The 21,343-nt window shown below is 34.6% G+C and overlaps 2 protein-coding genes across 2 annotated transcripts in view; both read left to right on the top strand.

The window, feature by feature from the left end:
- The window catches only part of LOC127836674 (ras-related GTP-binding protein A), a 378,726-nt gene extending 369,928 nt beyond the window's left edge, over window positions 1-8,798 (top strand). Inside the window, exon 9 of the transcript XR_008028870.1 lies at window positions 8,670-8,798. The gene's annotated coding sequence lies outside the window, so the exon portion shown is untranslated. The remainder of the gene's footprint in view (window positions 1-8,669) is intronic.
- A 10,325-nt stretch (window positions 8,799-19,123) lies between these two features.
- On the top strand, window positions 19,124-20,284 carry LOC127831924 (mucin-17-like). The gene has a single exon (XM_052357042.1). It carries the CDS (start codon window positions 19,124-19,126, stop codon window positions 20,282-20,284), a length of 1,161 nt encoding a protein of 386 aa, XP_052213002.1.
- The last annotated feature ends 1,059 nt before the right edge of the window (window positions 20,285-21,343 follow it).

Raw genomic sequence — 21,343 nt, 5'->3', positions numbered from 1 at the left:
TGGTTGCAGATCCTTTTTCTAGCTTACACTAGTTTAGAATATCCGATATGCACTGAAACTCTATAAACACTGTCATGTGCTAAAGTCTTGTTTTAATCAATACAATTATATCTATGAACAAGATCCATGTTAACATGGCCATCCCCGCCGAAATGTGTTTGCTTGTATGAGAACATTTGTTTTATAGAGAGTAGAATAATATTTGTAAATCATGGCACCTGTGTCATCTATTTATATTTCAATAATCAATTAGTTATATAGTGTTGGAGTTATGCTGTAGAGAATAAAATATATGAAAATGAAAGAAAGGGAGGTTATTGAAAAAGAAAACAATAAACAGTTACTGTTTTTGATCACTGTATTTTTCCTTAAACTCATCTATTCATTTTACGGTGAATACCTCAGTGTTCATATTAAAATATTTTTTTAAAAATAAGATAAAGGGGGATGTTACAAATTGAAAAGTGAATCCCTTATATAGAATTAGAGTTATGCGTCGGACAAATATTTACTTTGAAATTAAATAAAGGGACACAATTCAAAAACTAAGGTTGATAGAGTTATGGTATTTGGACACTGCACTCCTCCTAGTTGTCATCTGTCTATACTTGAAGTTTCAAGTTAATCCTTTGAGTACATTTAGAGTTAATCCCTTCAGTAGATTTAGAGTTATGCTCCGGACAAAACGGATACAAAAACTAAAAAAACTACGGCCGATAAAGTTATGGTTCATGTTCACTGCACTTATCCTAGTTGCCATCTGTTTATATTTCTAGTTTCAAGTAAATCCCTTCAGTAGATTAAGAATTTTGCTCCGGACAAAAATTTACTTTGAAATTTAATAAAGGGAGATAATTCAAAAACTAAAGTTGATAGAGTTATGGTTGATAGTCACTGCACTTTACCTACTTGCCATCTGTTCATATTTCAAATTTCAAATAAATCTCTATAGTAGATTAACAGTTATGCTACGGACTTAAATTTACTTTGAAATTATATAAAAGGAGATAATTCAAAAACTAAGGTAGGTAGAGTTATGGTTCTTTGTCACTGCACTTTTCCTAGTTGCCATCTGTTTATATTCTCAGTTTAAAGTAAATCCATTGAATAGATTTGGAGTTATGCTCTGGACAAAGTTTCGGACGGAAGGACGGACGGACAGACGGACGGAGACTATTACTATATCCCCTTCCGAAATTTCGTCTGGATTTACCTCAAGCGAATGTACTTTATTCAAGCAAAAGTTGAACATTTAAAAGCAAAATTGTAGCGCCTGAATCGAATACTACGCACATAATTTTATTTCACAAGTGTCGTTACTATTGGACATGTATAACAACGATATGGTTTTTAAGATGTAAGTATAAAAATTGTTGAGCTTAAAAGGACCATCAAGTTCACGACTTATGAACAAAACACTGACACATAAAATAGGTGTAAAAAGATTGTGAATATGTCTCAATTACATTCCATTACTTATTTTAACGTAAACTAACGTATGACATGAAGAACCTTTATGCATAACTCAGATATATGTGACGAAAGTGAAAAATGGTTCAAAAGTATTTTTAATGCTAACTTGTCCGCGATTAAAACAATCTTTCAAGAAAAAAGAAGAAAAAAAAAATGTATGAATAAATGGCCACACGTATAGTTTTGACTGTTAAAGCATATGTTAAATTTTAACAAAATTAGTTTAAACCTTCTAAAAAACGTTAAGCATAGCATATTCTGCAATGAAAAGTTAATTTATACGGCTGACGTCTGTTGAAAAATGACTAGGTTAAGAGAAAGCATCGATCGTTTAAATTCACGCATGTTTAAGGCAAGCGTAAGAAATTATGAGCCTTGATCTGAGAAAACTGGTCTTAATGCATGTGCGTAAAGTGTCATCCCATATTAGCCTGTGCAGTTCGCACAGGCTAATCAGGGACGACACTTTCCGCCTAAACTTGATTTTCGGTAAGGAGGGACTTCCTTGAAACTTAAAATACCATACAAGCGGAAAGTGTCGTCCCTGATTAGCCTGTGCGGACTGCACAGCCTAATCTCTATTGCTAAACAAATGCTGATTGATTGCCACACTTATTTCGTCACTTTGATGTTACAGCTCTCTCAATGTTCCAAATAGCGCTTTGCTCGAGTTTTTGTTACATTAACGACATGAACAAATACCGGCAATATTAATTACACGAACACATGAGGAAGTTATCATGTATGTGTGGATATACAATCAAGTTCGGGTTTGATTTCGTACGTGCGTATATTAGCTCATTATGCATTCTAAAACATATTGATATAGGGAATCAAATAGCTTTTGTGGTATTCTGCAAGCTATATGTATTTATATATATACAAATGTGTTTGACTTAAGTATTCATTTTATAATACCCTTATAATGTTGCATGCATATACTTCTGTAGACATCATGAGTATATTGCTTACAATTGTTTAATGGTAATATAATCGTTTTATTTCCATTTATACGTAAGTATTTCTGACTAGCCTTTGTTCTTTATCAGTTGTCCGTCGTGCGTCCAATATTTCTTGAAAAGAATTTTTAGCATAAAAAAAACTAAACTTAATTTGATTTTTAATTTAAAATCTTATATCAATATGTCCCTATAAACTTATAATTGACAGTTTGCAAGATTTTAAATGAAAGCTGGTGCAATAGCATCGGAAAAGAAAGTTAAAATATTCACGAATTGAATGCCTTTTATTATCCAAATAAACACTACCACTGGGGGGGGGGGGTTGCTTTATTATCCCAAGTCCTTGATACAAAGACATTTATTGAAACATTCGAGTTTTTCGGACGGACAAACAGACAGACGGAAGAACAGTTGAACAGAAGAAAAAAAACAAGAGATGTGTTTGTCAGAAACACAATGCCCCATATTGCGCCGCTTTGAAGCAATAAATATGACATTTGACCTTGAAAGATGACCTTGACCTTGACCTTTAGCCACTCAAAATGTGCAGCTCCATGAGATACACATGCATGCCATATATCAAGTTGCTATATTCAATTTTCAAAAAGTTATGACCAAACTTAAACGAATGTTAAAGTTTTAGGAACGAAAAATACAATGATATTTGACCTTTGACCTTGAAGGATGACCTTGACCTTGACTTTTCCCCACTCAAAATGTGCAGCTCCATGAGATACACATGCATGCCAAATATGAAGTTGCTATCTTCAATATTGCAAAAGTTATAAAGGATTAAACCAAGGTTAACGTTTTGTGACACACACATACAATGACTGACTGACTGACTGACTGACTGACTGACTGACTGACTGACTGACTGACTGACTGACTGACTGACTGACTGACTGACTGACTGACTGACAGACAGACAGACAGACAGACAGACAGACAGACAGACAGACAGACAGACAGACAGACAGACAGACAGACAGACAGACAGACAGACAGACAGACAGACAGGCCAAAAACAATATACCCCCGATCTTTCGATCTGGGGGCATAATTACGTTCAGAAAATTGTTAAACTATAGCCCAACGAATTTATCATCATGATATCAGAATAATAAAATAGTAAGATTTGTTGTATTGTAGTAACATTGAACTCGTCTTTGACATCTAGTAGTAAACAATTTGTTTTGCATAATCCTCGCATTCCCTTCTATAAGTTAACATTTTCCTCCAAGTGTCTTCTAAACCTTTACGACACCAGTGGGTCAGGTTATGTGGACGAAAATATATGTAGGTGCGAAGACGGACGGACAGACAGGACTGTTGTGCCTACGGTAAACTTATAGTATAACTCGCCAATTTTAACCCGCCACTGACCAGTAAGCTTGATTTTTAAAACATTAAGACTACATTAAATTAAGTTTTTGCACTGCGAGCTATTTATCAATTAAAGCGTTTTTCACTACGTATACGGTTATAGCCCCGTTCAACTCGTGCACGATCAAAGCCGAATGCACATATGGTATAGAAAACAAATCGAGCGACTAATTTACGCGTATTGAGTGTAATATATTCCAAATTACATCGTTTAAGTTTAATCAGATTTGTGAAATCAGGCCATCCCCTCTTGTTAAGTTGTACTTCAACGGTTGTCAGTGTCATAACCTTCACATAATACCACCAAATTGTGTCTGTTGAAGATTTCGTAAATAATGTGATTATTTCGTTTGCATTGATTTTTCAAAACGCAATTATATAACCGGTCCAATGCACAAACCCACCAACACAGCTCATTGTGATATGTCTCTTCAAAGACAAAAATCTAGCATCTGTGAACTAATTGTAAATAGAAAATAAAATCAAGTTTCACAATGATGGATTGAATATTAATATGTTTATATCAGACAGATTACTTAATGGTACAGTTTCTTAAAGGACTCACATGGTCAGGCACGTGTTATAATAAAACCAATCGACAAGCCTCGCACTGTCGCAGTATAAACCTTTCTTCAACTCATCATATAAATTCAAATACTCAAAAACACTGTCCTAAAATGCTCTATATATATTTATTAACGTAACTTGATTATTTGTTTAAAATACCGTCCACAAGCACACATTTTACAAGCTTTGTTGAAATACCATTCTTATTTAAAGTGATATTATGGGCATCTAACAGTAGGTGTATATCGCAACCGTTGTTTATTTTTGGTGTTTTCACTTCATATACACTTATATTTGTTAATTCAGCATGAACATACTAAAACAATATCCCGGAAAGAGAAAAATAATGCATTTGAATATCAACCGTACTTTCGTTTGACAACTTATCACGCATGTACAAACCTAAATTTAGTTTTAGTGCAGATTCGTTTATACGACACAAAGACACCATTTTGTTTTACGGATCATTTCGACTTACAGGACTGAGTGGGTCACGTAAAATATATAATATAAAATATATTTTTATAAACAACTGGTAGCAAGATGAGTTGCAGATAATTGGTCAGTAATCACATTTTAACTTACTCTTTTGACCTGTTAATTCTTTTCAACTCAATTCAACAGTGAAAAATGCCCATACTATAACTTTAATTGGAATAAAACACGCTTTTTCAAGTTTATTTCTTTCCAAACATTTTTGTGAGAAGAGCTACACCGGTATGTATTTTCACTCTGTATTGTAGACTTGGAGCAACCTTTACATCGTAAAACTATTAGTCTAGTTAAACGCTGGATCATCAATAATCTTATCTTCAGCCGAATGTAAATATGTATGTTTACTATCAAGTGACGACTGTGAGTAAATTACCGAGACAGTTGCATTATACTGATACTCGAAAAACCTTGGCTTACATGAAACACGCTAACGTTCAATTGAATACCTTAAATTCCATTTACATCCTGGGTCGTCAAAACAAATTCGTTTTGGCAGAACAGTGTAAGTCACTATTTGAATATGTCATAGGTCGGTGCAAAAAATACGTATTCCAACTCAATTAATTGGGTTAAAGTGGTGTACAACGGTGCAAAGCTAATTAAGATGTTTTTAAACGGTTGTTTTTTGCAATTCTATAAACTTATACATTTATTAATTTCTTGAACATATTGCACAACCTCTAAATATGACGGCAACGGAAGCATTTTATGGGCGCATTAATAAGGTACACTCTTAAATCATGATTAAAATGAACAAAGTGAAAGATATGAAATTTAGAATACAAATTATAGCTAAATAGTGTGTGTTAGTTCTGCTTTCTATGATTCTCTTATGTTGAGTGTACAGCATTTTAATCATATAATGTCAGCAGTATACTTCCATCACTTCAGAAATCAGCAAACATCACAGTAATATTAATACAGTTATTGCTAAATAACGCTGTAGCTAAGTTGCAATTTGCTGAAGATGGTAACTGCGATTTGTCGTTTCAATGACAATTTTCAAAAGCCAAGTATTCTGGTTTTCATATGGCTACAATTCGTTTCTAAATGCGAAACAATTTATTTTTACACGAAATGACTAATAACTTGTTTTTAAAGAGGTCGATGAACTTCAGCTTTAACAGCCAAACAAGCATAATACATTTCAATGGCTACGACATTGTATCAACGGTATGTCACCTTTTTATGATAAACCATTAAGTGGAAAAATGTAGGGGGTAACTGATTAATAACCGATAAGTGCCAACTAGTCGTGACCGTAGTTATATATTTTTTATGTGCACTAGCTGTATGTCAGTATATGACAGCAACACTATATTGGTATAACAACGTATCAAGAGATTTGCGTGTTGAGGAAGCTTTTTCAGACTAGTTCTTAATATACATAATATTTGAATAAACGGCGCTACGAAAAGCATTATACATGATTAAAATGATAGATTGAGACGATTTGCATCACTAACATTGATTAATGCTGCTTTGATTTGTTTCTCAAGATTGCATGTGTATTGATATGTGGCCTCCGGCCCTTGCAAGTACAGATAACATCGTATAGCCACAAAATTCACACAATAATTAAATGCTATTCAGTAAAGCATTTCTTCTATCAGAAGCATAATACAAGAACATAAGCAGTACTCCTGATCACCTTTTTTCCCGAAAGTCCATGATTATATTAAATTAATTGTAGCGGGTGTATAGTACTTAATGGTTATATACCTTTCTCGAAGATCTTAGTTTGTTGTGCATATTAATAGAAAATTAAATTCATTTTCAATATAAGTTTGGCTAAAAGGACAAAACCTATGATCCATGTAATTTAAGCATTTCAACATTACATAGCACTTTTTAATATAACGGGAATGTTGTGTTTCCAGTATTCGTAACAATAATTTTATAACTTTCATAGATGAATAAATATGTATTATATATCTACCAAAATCACCTATAATAACAATATTACCAGAGTACATGGGAGCTGACATAAATCTTTAACAGATGTAAACTCTTTCTACATCTTCATTTTTAGCCCCCGTATTTTCGATCCATATAATAAAATAGGCATCACTTTAGCATCAACAATTTTGAAGTTACAATGATATGGCATAGGCGTATAGTTGTATAGGGAATAAAATATAGATATAATGACACGTTCTGCTTTACAACACATGTCTTCTGCCATTTTAAGCATAGACATAAGCTAGACGAAAAATGAACACCTACATAATAAAGTCCTTGTACACATTCCCATATTGCATTATTGTATTACCATTTTTTATTTAAAGCATGTCGACCAACTTTTTTTAATACATTTTTGTCTTACCCACATTGACATTTAATTTTGAGACAATATAAATTCGTGACGATAATTTAGCTGCTGTTGTAGACCTTAAACTGTATCCGAAACAAATGCTACATCGTCAGCAAATAATTGAATGAATATTTCAACATAATATGTGGTAAGTTGTATACCTCTTATGTTTTTGGTCTTTAAATATTCATATAATTCATTGATATACAAACAGAACAAGATAGGGTTTAAATTATAGCCTTTTCGTAATCCTATATTACATTCAATAACATCACTGACGGGATTATTCGAACTAACTTGTGTTTTAACGTTTTTGTATAGAGCTTTTATAGCCACAAATAGATTTCTACCAACATTATTCTTCAAGGAGAAGCCGTCTCCTATTGACGTAATCAAATGCCTTTTTAAAATCTACAAATTCGACATATATTTTTCTTTTAATGCCTCCTTTCGAAGAAAAGGGGGCATAAAGTGATCGGACTGTCCGTCTGTCTGTCCGTTTGTCTGTCCGTCTGTCTGTCTGTCCGTATTTCCGTCACACTTTGCGTTTAGGTTTCGAAAAATGCTCATAACTTCTATGTCCCTTGAGATATAACCTTCATATTTGGTATGCATGTGTATATGGACAATGCCTTTCCATACGCACAAAAATGTTGACCTCTGTGACCTTGACCTTGAACTTAGGGTCCGCGTTTAGGTTTCGAAATCTGCGTTTAGGTTTCGAAAAATGCTCTTAACTTCTATGTCCCTTGAGATGTAACCTTCATATTTGGTATGCATGTGTATATGGACAAGGCCCGCCATACGCACACAAATTTTGACCCCTGTGACCTTGACCTTGAACTGAGGGTCCGCGTTTAGGTTTCGAAACCTGCGTTTAGGTTTCGAAAAATACTCATAACTTCTATGTCCCTTGAGATAAAACCTTCATTTTTGGAATGCATGTGTATATGGACAAGGCCTTTCCATACGCACACAAATTTTGACCCCTGTGACCTTGACCTTGAACTGAGGGTCCGCGTTTAGGTTTCGAAATCTGCGTTTAGGTTTCAAAAAAAGCTCATAACTTCTATCAAGCGTTTATAGGGGGCATAAGTCCTATGGTGACAGCTCTTGTTTAAGATATATAGAGAATGACAGGTTACTGTCCGATCTTTTTGTAATATATCAAACAAGGCTTAAAAAAACAACATTTTATTCTTTCCGAGCCTTATATATTACAAAAAGATCAGACAGTAACCTGCTATTATGTTTATCATACCTCTACGTCCCCGATTTTAAAGAAATAATGAACAAATCGCTAAATCTGAATTTTTAGTGGGAAGGAATAGGATTTTATCCCATTTTCACCGCGACATTGACGGTATAACACGTTGTGGGATATACTTGCTTGTATTCAACACTGTGGAATATACCTGTCGCGTGCACGGACTACTTTTTAAATGACGTCATGCGATATGCGCTAAAATTAGGTCGATATTGTTTGGTTCATTGATCGAATTTTAAGGTCACCCATTAGAAGAAAATGTGCACATTTTGCAGAAAAACATATATCTGACATATTCACCAAAAGAAATGTTGAAATAAAATATGAAATTACACGATTTTTGTTTTGTTATTTTTTTATTTATAACAAAGTCGACAAAACTTAAGCTTCAAAATTATACGACCTTCAACCTTTAAAACTAGTCATATGACATAATTTTTCGCCATCCGTATAATGAATCAGCTGATTGATGGCGTCATAAAATGGCATACTTGTTGCGTCATTTTCCTCATTTTTTTGACGATTTATTATAAACGCGACTTATTTCACATTTTTTCTACATGTACTGTATGTCGACATATCTGAATTGTCAATTGATCACATTTTCCTTATTTCGTGTAATGTGCATTGCTTATAACCAAAGCATATACTTTTGACATTTAACTTAAATATTAAGAATGTACAACAAGCCATACACATATCGCACAGTTCATGAATAATCTGCTATGTTTGCTTTCCTATTTAATTCACGTTAGGCATAGAGCTGTGTAAAGTATAAGATGGTAAAAATAGCACCACACTGGAATTGGGAACGTCCCATTTTGTACACGGGTATTTTCTACTTATTTATCTGTTGTGTACTGGAATGTTTTCCATTCTTTGTGTATTTATATATTAAATTATTTTCTCGTACAATAAGGGCATTTACCATAGATAAATAAAACATTGTGCAAGTTTAAACATAATTATGTTTGTATGCAGAAATCTGCAAATGCAACCGAGTTTACCAACGGCTATTATTAGATAAACTGCTCCGGTTCATTTGAACAGCAGTAATGTAGAGTACATGACGTAGCGTGTGACGAAGAAGAAAGTTTATCGCGTTCATAAACTCATTTGAATAAAGTGATAGAATGGCATAAGGGTCTTTATTTAACTATGCTAAAATAATTATTAAAGACCCTAGATGCAAAATCGTCAATTATTGAGTTAAATGGATTATTAGATGGATTTTAAAGGATAATTAAAGGTAAGATACTAGTTCTTACGTGTTTTGATTTTTGCTTGTACTTTTGTCGTTCCCTGTTCTCGGGGAAATGATTTTAACATGGGCGCCATTGATGCATCGGATCACACACGGCATACCCATAACATTTTATAAAAAACACGTTCTGCGCGTCCTTAAATTCGTCCGAAGTCGGAAAACGTATTGCCCTGTATATTTTGTCAAATAAAGTGTCAGTCGCTGCAATTGTCTGTTTACTCGTCAAAATTGTCAAGGTCTTCGATAGCTAAAGAAACTTCAGCGTACAGTTTATTTAGTATTGAAAGACCTGTACAAAGTCGCGCCAGTCAAAAATCATAAAAAGCGACATAAAGTTATGGTAGCCAGAACTAGGTCGTCGATGGTGTACATGTATGTTGACATCGACAGCATTTTGTCAGGAGCAATCGCCGCCATATTGGATTTGATCATTTTCTTTCGAAAATAAAATGAATTATAGTAAAGTAAAATCTTCTTTTCGCGGTCGTAATGTGTTAAAATTCGCATACTGCGTAAAATTGAATGTAGGCATATGGTGATATTTTTTACTTGTTTTACAGTTTGTGTGTGAATTTTTTAAAGACTATTTTGCGTACCAGAACAAATACATGTATATCACTACGCATGGTTACATTTGTTAGATTTTAAGCGCTTTTATGACTGAATTAAAATTATTGTTAAGGTTATAAGATCTATTTATGTTAAATGTCACGTTGAAAAAATCAAATGGGATAAATAGAATACTAGGATTAGCGTTGAATACAGAGAAGTTTATGTTGCTCGGCTCGAACACCGAAAGCGCTCGCCAAGGCTCGCGCTTCCGGCGTTCTAAGCCTCGCAACATAAACTTCTCTGTATTCAACGCTAACCTAGTATTCTCTATTTTGTCGTTTGACGTATTAATAATGACGTCATGAGCATTTGCGCTTAATATTTATAAAACATGTTTTTGCTGTTTGTGTTGCATTTTGTTTTTAAAATGTATTACATCTTGGTATCAAATTGTTTCTTTTGTTGAATCTGATTCGATTTTACTAAAAATGATTACTTTATAGATGATTCCGTGTAATGTGGCCTACCTCCTATCATCGACTGATATAAGAACTGCCTGTTGAACTGATATTAAAAAATATATCTGGCAGTGTTATACCAGGCAGATATCACTGCAGCGGTATGATAAAAATATTTACTTATTATTGAATACAAATAAACGCAGTGTCAAGAGTCGAATATCCTTTTCGGAAACCTGCATGCGACTCTGTTTTTTTATCATATGCTTCAAGGTAAAACGAAAACCTTTTGTAAAATATGTGTATATACATTTTGCTTAAACATCTATAAGTGAAATCCTCCTTTAATTATCTGGACTATTTTTAAGTCCTTTTTATGTATGAGTATTAAAATTAAAAAGTCTAACTTTCTGAGAAGGCGTCTTCTGTAAATAGCCTGTTAAATATGAGTTTTATATATGGAGGAATTTTTCTATAATGTGTTTAATATGATTCGCTAATTATTAACTCGCACTCGATTTTACGGGATTCAATTATTTCACATCTTGCACAATTTCTACTTCTGTAATAACAGAATTAAATAGTTCGTAATGTGATTCATCGAAATCGCCAGTATTTGTATGAATGCTTTAATGTGTTTCTGATAGGGAATATTATTTGGAAATAGAATAGTATACTATCATTTAATGAGCACCCATCTCTATAAAATGGCATATTACAATAACGATTTATTGATTGTTTATTGAAAATATGTATTGAAAATATTTATGGATTGTATTTCCAAAAGGAATCTGAGCTGCGACCAGTTTCGTTATTCTTGAACAATCAAACATGAAATAAATGATAAAAATTACCACATTAACAGGCATGTGAGAAATAGTATACTTACATGAATGCTTTTACTCATCAGAATTGAATGCGGTACGATCAGATATTAAATGCATAATAATCATTTCAACGGGCATTTCGTACTTATCATATTTCTATGGTGGATAACTACTTATATATATTTTCACAACAAAATAAAGACAATTATGTCTTGTAGTTTTTACTATGATCGCATCGTATGTAAAAGCATTCAAAGGATATTCGTCCTAAAAATTTAATTCACTTCCTTCTACTACAATATCGCCTTTTTCTTATGGTATTTGGACTAGCATGTCCTCCAGATTAAACGTCAGGTCAAGAGCCGAAGATCTCAGTAGATGAAAAGTTTTATTTCGCAATTTTATCTTCATGTCTATAGTTCGAACGGCCATAATAGTATCTTAAATAAAAGCTGGACCATTTAAATCCATAGCTTTTGTTACACGTTAAAGCATTGTGTAAATCACAATTATTCTTAAGCATTCAAACATTCCTTTTATGGTTCAGATAAAAGTTAGAAAAGAAAAGAAACGAATTTAACATTTGTTCGTGCAAAAATAAAACAGTTAAATCCAATCACATGTTTAATATAACTGCAAAGTTAAAGTCATCTATCGTTGAACAAAATATTTTACATAAAAACAAACAGCCCATCAACACTAAAGTGGAACACATTAATTTAATAATTGAATATCTTTGATTTCGGCAGCAATATCCAGAGGAGACCTATCCAGACACAAACGTATTAAAAGTCGCATACTGTTGAACAATAACAGATAACGCAATCAGAACTTTAAATTGCTTCTTCACAATTTGGCAGTAAATCACACATAAATGACGTTTATAGCGTATTTTAAGCTTGAATCGACGGAGCCGTGAGATTATGATGTTTATTACTTGGATAGTAGTTCGATACATTCCAAGGATACGGGGTATATTTGCTATGAATTCAGAATGCACATGTAAGCATCAGAAGACAATCGACTACAAGCCTGTTGATCTTAACACCACGGGTAACTGATGTTTAGCGCGATTTTCAGAAAATATATGAATACAATATTAAAACTTACTTAAACTGAATTTTCAATCATCAATAATTATCAATGTCGATGAGATGTATTTCAGCAATTTTAACAGTGGGTACTCGCATACTGTATCTGAGTGAAATAAATTTAAATTTAAGTTCATACTATCAATATGGTAGAACAATTAAAGTATCTGCGTGCATGTCATTAGCCATGATGTTTGAGCTCCTGCCTTTGATTTTGTAATATCATTTCGACGTTTATTTGCAAGACACCTATGTGTACGAAAAAGTCATTGAGAGACATTGATCTGAATTGTTCGCGTCGAAATCTGGAATACGCATCAGAGTGTCTATTCCCGGTATTCGTAAATGTTTACAACTTGACGTTATATTTTATACATGTATGATTATTTTAGTTGTAAATATAAGTTTCGCACGCAAACGATCTGTTTTTTGGGTCCCCTCGTGTATAATAAATTCATTTTCTGAACATTAAATGGGTACCGCAAGTACGTCTGATTTCACGCCAAAAAAAACTGACAAGATCTGCACAGATTCGTATATCAATTTAATATGTTTCATCTCATGCTATTCTCTACAGTATACAAATAAGTGAATTGTATGTTTTTAAATACTCATTTCTTAAGACGAATTGCACAATTATATTTGAGGCGTGAACATTAATTAAATCCATTACTACAATCATTAATAATAGGTTTTTGCATGTTGCATGGTTTTTTGTTAAACATTTTGGGTGCAGTATCAGTATAAGGAGAGCAAATGATTGAAAATATGCAAAACACTAACACGTTCCCAACACTTTCTGCAATATGTTTATTTCAAAAGTGGACAATTCACAGACAGGGGCACGTGCGGTGGGTTAACAGTTCGTTCTGGTGCACGCCGTCAACGGGAGAGGGGCGCTTGCGGTAAGCCAATGGTTCTTTCTGGTGTGCGCCGTCAACGAAAGAGGGGCAAGTTCGGTGGGCAGGCGGTAATATATTGGTAAACGCCGTCATCGAGAGAGGGGCGCTTGCGGTGGGCAGAAAGTTCGTTCTGATTTACGCCGTCAACGAAAGAGGGGCACGCGGTGGGAAGACGGGTCGTTCTGGTGTGCGCCGTCAACGACAGGAACAGCTTTGAAGAAGAAACAAAGTTTAAACAGAGCTTGGCTGAAATGAAAAAAAACTTATGTTCAATGCGTTCTGGTTGGTAATAAAATTGATCTTCTTAACGAAGTGCGCGTGCCTCGCTCAGAAGGGGAAATGTTATCGGGTAACTGGGAAGGCGCTTCCGCTTCCGATGGAGGAGGTGAAATGTGCGTGTTTTTTTCACAAACTAAAATTTATAAACTTAAACCAGTATGTTATTAAGCCATATCTGACATACCTGATAGGTCTAGTGATAGCTAATCAATAGTATGCCTGTGATGACTGTCACTGCTTACAAATGTTCATGAGACAAATGTTGTTGGTGAAGTCAAGAATATTTTTTATATTTGCATGTTCAACTTGTGTGTTTAGCTTGATATGAACGCGTCCATTTATTGTTTAATTTTGAAAACAACCCTTTTAACTTAAACTTTTACATTTATAATCATGTTCATATGACTTTTGAAATGTTTTGTGTATTAATTTGCATGACTTTTTTTTTCAAAAGATGTTTGCCTACAAATCAACAACAATATTACAACTGTTCAATTTTAATATTCATTGATTCCATTTTATTTGTTTTATTTCTATGATTGACAGATTTGTAATACCTTGAATAAACCCAGTATGTGTTCCACCTACCAAATATCATAAAACGATCGTCATTATATTTGTCGTGTTCTTAGAAAACTGGGCATAATGCATGTGCGTAAAGTGTCGTCCCAGATTAGCCTGTGCAATTCGCACAGGCTAATCAGGACGACACTTTCCGCTTTTATGACATTTTTCTTTAAAACCAAGTCTCTTCTTAGCAAAAATCCAATTTAGGCGGAAAGTGTCGACCCTGATTAGCCTGTGCGGACTATTTGGCAATAACATACCCCTGCGTCTTCTAAAGGGACATTATTATTGGGCATAACTTTATAGTAAAATCACTGAACCCAAGTACAATTTATAAAGCTTGCAAATCATAATGAGCCTCAAGAACCATGCGTTAAGGTTCTGTAGACACTGTAAAGTACCGATAGAACACGTGGGGTTCATTATAAAGAACTATTATTCCGTTTATGCGAAGATATGGCATGTTAATAGCATAACTATATGCTGTGTCAATATTTGTTATCCATCAACGGGTCATATTTATGTGTATGTGTCAATTAGTGACTGACGGTGGGCGTAAAGTAAGCACTTGCGACGGAGTGTTGTGGTCATTATAGAATAATCAGAACTGACATCACTGCCAACATGAAGACCATTTTCGACTAAAAAACGACAGGAGTTAATTCCTACTGTAACACAACACAGAAATTAATCACATTTCTTTCGTAAAACCTACAGCACCTAATTTGTAACTAATATATAGGATCTGGCACGAGTTGTCATATCATACCATATTATCTTAAACGAGTTCAACAATTTTGTTAGTAAGCGAGCCTTTGGCGAGCATACTAACGAATTTCCTGGACGAGTTTAATAAATATGGTATGAAAAGAAAACGAGTGTCAGATATTTTTTATCACATGCTTTTAAATAAATATGTACGCAAACATAATGATAAATCCAAATGTTATTTACATTTCGTGAATCATTTCAGCAAAATAACAAAATGCGATCGGTCAATCGAACGAAAACTAAGACAATGAAAACGCTTAAAAAGTATATTACACATGTGTAAGATAAAATAATCGTAATGGTTATATTACATGGGAAACAGGGTATGGAATGTAATAAAATTGCATAATATACGGCAATTAATAAAACGGATGTCATAAATTTATCAATTATACTTTATGGTTTTGATTTAATCATTAGAAACACTTTGTGTGCAATTCACCATGCGGCGTAACAAACTGTGCAATTCACCATGCGATGTAACAAACTTTCAGTATTGCGAACTACGTTTTCCATTTACAAAGATCTTCGGCTCTTGACCTCAAGTTCAAACCTGAGCAGGGGCGGTTGCATGATTTCTGGTTGGGGGCGGGATATTGAAAGATTTGCTAGGGGTCCAGGGCTGTAAGGGCCCCTGGTGGGTGCCGGGAAAAGCACTGCTAGGGGCTTCCAGGGGGGCTTCGCCCCCGGAAGCTCCACGATTTAAGTGATTTTGAAGGCTTTGACAACCACTTCTCGAGCATGTCAAGCCTTAGAATCTCAAAGTTCCACTTGAAAAACCGGGCGACAGAGAGTCTAAAGTTTAAACATTTAGCGATTGTCTGTGATTAGTAGGAAATGTTGTGTACGAAAAAGAAGACAAATGAGTTTAAATAGGTGATTTGGATCTAGTTAAATGTGAAACATCAAATGAATTGACTTAAATGTGGCGATTTTAGGGGGGGGGGGGGGGCGGACGCGCCTGTATCCGCCTATGTTGAGGACTAGAAAAGCTAGCAAAAATGGTAAAATACTCAAAATTATAAGAAAAAATGTCTTAATTTTTATGTGGAAATAAATAAATATATATATATAAGTAGTTATCTACCATAGGAAAATGATAAGTACAAAATGCCTGTTGAAATGATTTTCATGTATTTAGTATTTGATTATACCCCATATAATTATGATGAGTAAAAACCTGTTAATGTGATACTATTTATTACTTATTTCATTTATGCTTGGTCAAGTATAACCACACTGGTTGTATCTCAGATACCCTTCTAGACGATCACTTGCAGATTTAGGCATTTAACAGTGGAAGTTTGAACGGGATCGTGCAAAGTTAATGTGAAATGTCCTTTCAGTGTCGGCGTGTATTATATGCAATCTTGTTTGTCATATTAACAAAAACAATATTCATTTTGGGAATACAATCTATAAATAGTATCATCAAAATATCAATAAATTGTTAATATGTCATTTATAGAGACGGACGCTCATACAATTATATTATGTTATTCCATTACCGAATCTAAACATCTGTGAACGGAATATGCCCTATCAGAAATAAATCAAAGCAGCATAAATCAATATTAGTGATGCAAATCTTCTCATTCTGTCATTTTAATAAAGTATAATGCTTCCATTCGTAGCGACGTGTATCCACAAATAATGTATATTTAGAACTAGTCTGAACAAGCTTCATCAACACGCAAATCTTTTGATCTGTTGTTATACCATTTTGTGTATTCGGCAATGGTCTATTATCACACGAACGTGGTCAATGATATCATCAGTGCATTATTATGAATAATGACCACCACACGAGTTCGCAAGAACATAATCAATGCCAGAAGCCGCGTTCAGGTATTAATAGACATGTATCCATAACAATATGTGTATTACGGGCAAATGGAAAATTAATGTTGACATCTTATAATTATGTTATTGCAAGTGTTTACTGATAATAATTATCAAAAAGCACACGTTAGCTTAAGTAAAATGGGCACTTTTGCTGGTTCGATGCGGTAGGTAGTCAGTTACGATAGCCGAGAGACAGAATGATATCGTATAAAAACATATAGGCGTCTTCAAGTGGACTCGGTAATTATATGAGTCGTATTCTGAGAAAACTGGGCATAATGCTTGTGCGTAAAGTGACGTCCCAGATGAAGAGACTTCATTTAAACGAAAAATGTCATAAAAGCGGAAAGTGTCGTCTCTGATTAGCCTGTGCGAACTGCAAGGCTAATCTGGGACGACAATTTACGCACATGCATTATGCCCAGTTTTCTCAGAACGCGACTCATATGTTAAGTATGTTGATATTTACAAATTGCTTAACAAAACACCCGTTTAAGTTCAAGCGACACAATTTTTACACGGTTTAAGTTAAGCGACACAAATTTCATACGAAATATAAAGTTTTTCATAATTTATTCCAAATCTTATTAAATAAGTATAGTCATGCAAAATAAATTACAATATTGTGAAAAAGTCGTTGCAAAGCAAAATGGTTTGTAATTAGTCTAAATCATTAACATAAAAACTTTATTCAGAACAATTCGTTGGTGCTTTCAAGCCCACTTGAAGGGTCACGAGTCTTACCTTAGTGGCGTCGTTCTCCCAAATAAACCACCTTGTAATCAACCGAGCGGCGAGAGCTGAAGAATAAAACATATTTAACATTCAAGTTTCAGCACTTTTGAATGGGGAACCGTGTTATCGAAATGGGAATTTCTGTACAGTGGAACCGTGTTATCGAAATGGGAATTTCTGTACAGTGGAACCGTGTTATTGAAATGGGAATTTTCACTGGCGCAGGGTTTCATAAGCGAAGGCGAATGCATTGAGGTTCTTCAAGAAAAGCCTTTGCGTTATGTTGGTAAAATATTGAAAATACGTTTACAGTGTGGTATTCTACGAGTTTTATGTCGAGTTTTGTATGATTAAACCCGTTTGTCTATGAAAACAAATCCTTATAATTATGTGGATTCATTCTCAATAAGTTTTTTTCGTATTGGAATAACAAGTATGGTCAATTGGTCGTAATATCCACCAGACTTTACAGACATCAGTTATGTTCAAATTAAATTGTAATGACACGTGGTAAGAATTTAATGTAATAAGCCATATGGTTTTTTTTTTCCATTTTAAATAACTGGCTTAGATAGCATTAACAAACATTTTATGAAGCGATTATGAATTCCATTTGAAGTGATTATAGAATGCTAATAAGAACTGTTAATAACACATTTTATAAATATGTATCTTTACTTATTCATTTGATATATCTTTTTTAATTTGCAATCTATAATAGGATGCAAAAAATAATATTCTTTCCTTCAAGATTTCTGACGATTTCTCATATTCACAGACGATTCCTCCTTCTTTCCTGATATGTTTCATCCCAATAGGCTTTTTCTGTTTGTTAAAGGGACCTTTTCACAGATTTTGGCAAGTTTTGAAGTTTGTCATTAAGTGCTTTAAATAAAATGAAAACTTCGGTACTATACAGAGTTTCAGTAAAAAAAACAGCAATACAATTTAAGCAAAACACACAATTATTCACATCTGGGCTTAAACCAATGACCATTGGAGTAAAAAAACTCGCGCTTAAACCACTCGGCCATCCTTTCATATACCGCCATGATTGTTTTTATACTCTATATAAGAAATCCTCGACATTTCAAAAAATATAACAATACCAACATATAACGATACCAACAAAACTTTCCAAAGAATGCAATCGTTTCGCGTTTGTAACGCTTTATTAACTTTCGGTTTTTGAATCGTCAAATGATTCATATAACTATTTCTTTGCAAAAAACACAAAACTACAACGAAAATTTGCCAACCTGACACCATTTCTGCTAATTTAAAAATGGACGAAACATTTAACGTAACATATGTTGTGTTACTTAGTTTGTTGTTTGCAGATCCTCACTCATGTCAGCAATTACCACCATGCCAATCACCACCATGCCAATCACCAACATGTCAATCACCAACATGATAATCACCACCATGCCAATCACCACCATGTCAATCACCACTATGCCAATCACCACCATGCGAATCATCACCATGCCAATCACAACCATGCCAATCACAAACATGCCAATCACCAACATGCCAATCACCAACATGCCAATCACCAACATGCCAATCACCAACATGCCAATCACCACCATGACAATGACCAACATGTCAATCACCAACATGCCAATCACCAACATACCAATCACCACCATATCAATCACCACCATGCCAATCACCAACATGCGAATCACCAACATGAAAATTACCACCATGCCAATCACCACCATGCCAATCACCACCATGATAATCACCACCATACCAATCACCACCATGTCAATCACCACCATTCCAATCACCACCATGACAATCACCAACATGCCAATCACCAACATGCAAATCAACAACATGCCAATCACCAACATGCCAATCACCAACATGCCAATCACCACCATTCCAATCACCACCATTCCAATAACCAACATGCGAATCACCAACATGAAAATCACCAACATGTCAATCACTAACATGCCAATCACCACCATGTCAATCACCAACATGTCAATCATCAACATGCCAATCACCAACATACAAATCACCACCATGACAATCACCAACATGCCAATCACCAACATGCGAATCACCAACATGAAAATCACCAACATGCCAATCACTAACATGTCAGTCACCACCATGCCAATCACCACCATGCCAATCTCTACCATGCCAATCACCACCATGACAATCACCAACATGACAATCACCAACATAACAATCACCAACATGCCAATCACCAACATGCAAATCACCAACATGCCAATCACCAACATGCCAATAACCAACATGTCAATCACCATTATGCCAATCACCAACATTCCAATCACCACCATGCAAATCACCACCATGCCAATTACCACCATGCCAATCACCAACATGCAAATCACCAACATGCCAATCACCAACATGCCACCATGGCAATTACCACCATGCAAATCACCAACATACCAATCACCAACATGCTCATTACCACCATGCCAATCACCAACATGCCAATCACCAACATGCCAGTCACCACCATGCCAATTATAACTATGCCAATCACCAACATGTCAATCACCAACATGCAAATCACCAACATGCCAGTCCCCACCATGCCAATTACCATCATGCCAATCACGAACATTTCAATTACCATCATCCTACTCACCAACATGTCAATTACCACCATGTCAATCTACACCATGCCAATCACCAACATGCCAATTACCACCATGTTTAGAAACCGGTTCATTTGGTTTTATTAGGTATTCGGTTAAGCTTTTTCTCCTACGCACATGCATTAAACCCCTTTTTCACATAGCACGGTCAATATATTAGAAAATACCACACTGTTAGACAGTGAAACTTATTTTAGTGTGAGTTACAAATATGATGTTATAGTTATGGATGCTAATTTATTGTTTTCATCATACCTATATATTTCATTTGTATGTTTAAATACGATTATTATGTTTTTTTTCTGTTTTAATGAAATGAGACACATATAATCTGATCGGTCAATTTTCTGTTGAATTTGTTTCCAAGTTAAATAACATCAAATTTTCTTTGAAGATGAAACCAGTGTTTTCCGTCGATTTATCATCTGTTAATGTGCTCTTTATATTCGCGTTATAACGTCATGAACACTGCTCTGCTGTTTATTTTATTTTGATGCTTTATTTTCGAGAACGCACGCACGTTTCGATGATGGATCGGTAAAGTTATCAACATAATGAAACAATCCGGGATACTGACGCACCGATAATGCAGATCATGATTTGAGGATTCTAACCGCCGTGTGTCGGCATGTGTTTAATATATTCTCGACCCAAAACCAAAATCCGTGAACAACAATAGTATACTGTGCTCAGTACCACTTAACCCATTTATGCCTAGCGTCTAGAAAAAAAGGTCTTGGCAAACAGCTTAGACCCAGATGAGACGCCGCATGATGCGGCGTCTCATCTGATTATGCGCTGTTTGCTTAAAGGAATTTCTGTAAGAAATATTCTAATTATAGAAATAAACATACTAGACATCCCTAAATTTGGAAATAAATTGATCCAATTTAGAATAATCGGAGAGCCCATTAGGCATAAATGGGTTAAT

Source organism: Dreissena polymorpha, chromosome 1 (assembly GCF_020536995.1).
Source record: "Dreissena polymorpha isolate Duluth1 chromosome 1, UMN_Dpol_1.0, whole genome shotgun sequence".
Taxonomy (NCBI): Eukaryota; Metazoa; Mollusca; class Bivalvia; order Myida; family Dreissenidae; genus Dreissena; species Dreissena polymorpha.
This window is presented reverse-complemented; position numbering and strand designations above follow the sequence as displayed.